General features: G+C 34.7%; 1 protein-coding gene across 1 annotated transcript in view; it reads left to right on the top strand.

The window, feature by feature from the left end:
- The window catches only part of LOC107559676 (oxidation resistance protein 1-like), a 57,180-nt gene that overhangs the window by 49,703 nt on the left and 6,291 nt on the right, over window positions 1-1,186 (top strand). Inside the window, exon 11 of the mRNA XM_016243572.1 lies at window positions 781-848. Coding sequence (XP_016099058.1) covers window positions 781-848 — 68 coding nt within the window. The remainder of the gene's footprint in view (window positions 1-780; window positions 849-1,186) is intronic.

Below are 1,186 nucleotides of genomic sequence, written 5' to 3'. Positions count from 1 at the left end.
TCATCCCTCTTAAACCACTTAAAGACTCCAGTGAGCAAGACTGATAAATGTAAATTATGCTTTTTATTGTTTTATAGTCAATGATAATTACTGTAAACACTCAATGAAGAAGATAAAAAACATGATAGTTAATTGCCCAATAATTTTGAATGATTAATATCTTCATTTCAGACTATTTGTACAATTGTACATTTAGGTTCTGGTAGAAAACACCATATCATAATGACAATACCAATGTTATATAACAATGAAATACTGTTAAGGTAATATATTAATATATTTGTATTATCTTTAAAATCTTTAATCTTTTCTTATGTGGCAGGGATTTAAATATTTAATTAAAAAATGTAAAACCCTATAATGTATTTATTTTCTTGCTTGCTTTCTTGCATCTTTTTAACATTTCTGTTATTTTAACTTTTTATTTTATTTAAATTTTTTTTTTCTTTCTTTTTTCATTTTATTGTATTTTGCTGGCTCTCAAGAGGATTTCTTCTAGGCTATATAAATGTGCATGTTTATTTATAATGTCTTCCAGATAGCTATTTGACTTTTTATAAAATATGACTCAAGCCCTGTGCAGCCTCTTAGCTGGGCTGGCCAGAGGGAAGGCCACATGAGTTCATGCTTTTCAGTTGCCCTGCCATCCCATTGGTCCCTCTAGGATATAAACAGCACAAAGTTCACTCCAGTTCACTTCTAAGAGTGTCTGTGCCTCCGTGGGTCCATGTGGATACTTAACAGTGGATATACATCTGCATGTCTTTTGGCTTTCTGCAGAAGTAATGTTTTTCTCCAGAAGAATTAAGGAGGGATGTCCGCTGACGCCTAAATACAGCTTTGGTCTGGTAAAGAAAAACCTGCCCTGTGGCTGTAATGTTTGTGTGTGGCTGAGTGACTTGTGCTGGAGTGCACTTGACATGCACACTGAATAGTGCGAGCCTTGCAAGCAGCTGTTGCTTTCTAGGCTTGGAAATTGATGTCATTTAACGTTAGACATGATGACAGTAAATTCTGCAGCCACTTGTTTTTTTCAGTAGCCTAGCATACTCCTATAAAGAACGCAGTTGCATACTGTGTAGTAAGTATAGTATTTCCTTACGTGCATAACGTGGTTAACGCAGCTCTGGTTTTAAAGGGATCTTATTATGCTCTTTTACAAAGTCTTGATTTTGTTTTGGGGGTG

This window comes from Sinocyclocheilus grahami, unplaced genomic scaffold (genome assembly GCF_001515645.1).
Source record: "Sinocyclocheilus grahami isolate Dianchi unplaced genomic scaffold, SAMN03320097.WGS_v1.1 scaffold695.1, whole genome shotgun sequence".
Classification (NCBI taxonomy): Eukaryota; Metazoa; Chordata; class Actinopteri; order Cypriniformes; family Cyprinidae; genus Sinocyclocheilus; species Sinocyclocheilus grahami.
Note: the sequence above shows the minus strand (reverse complement) of the source record. Positions and strands in the feature narration are given on the sequence as shown.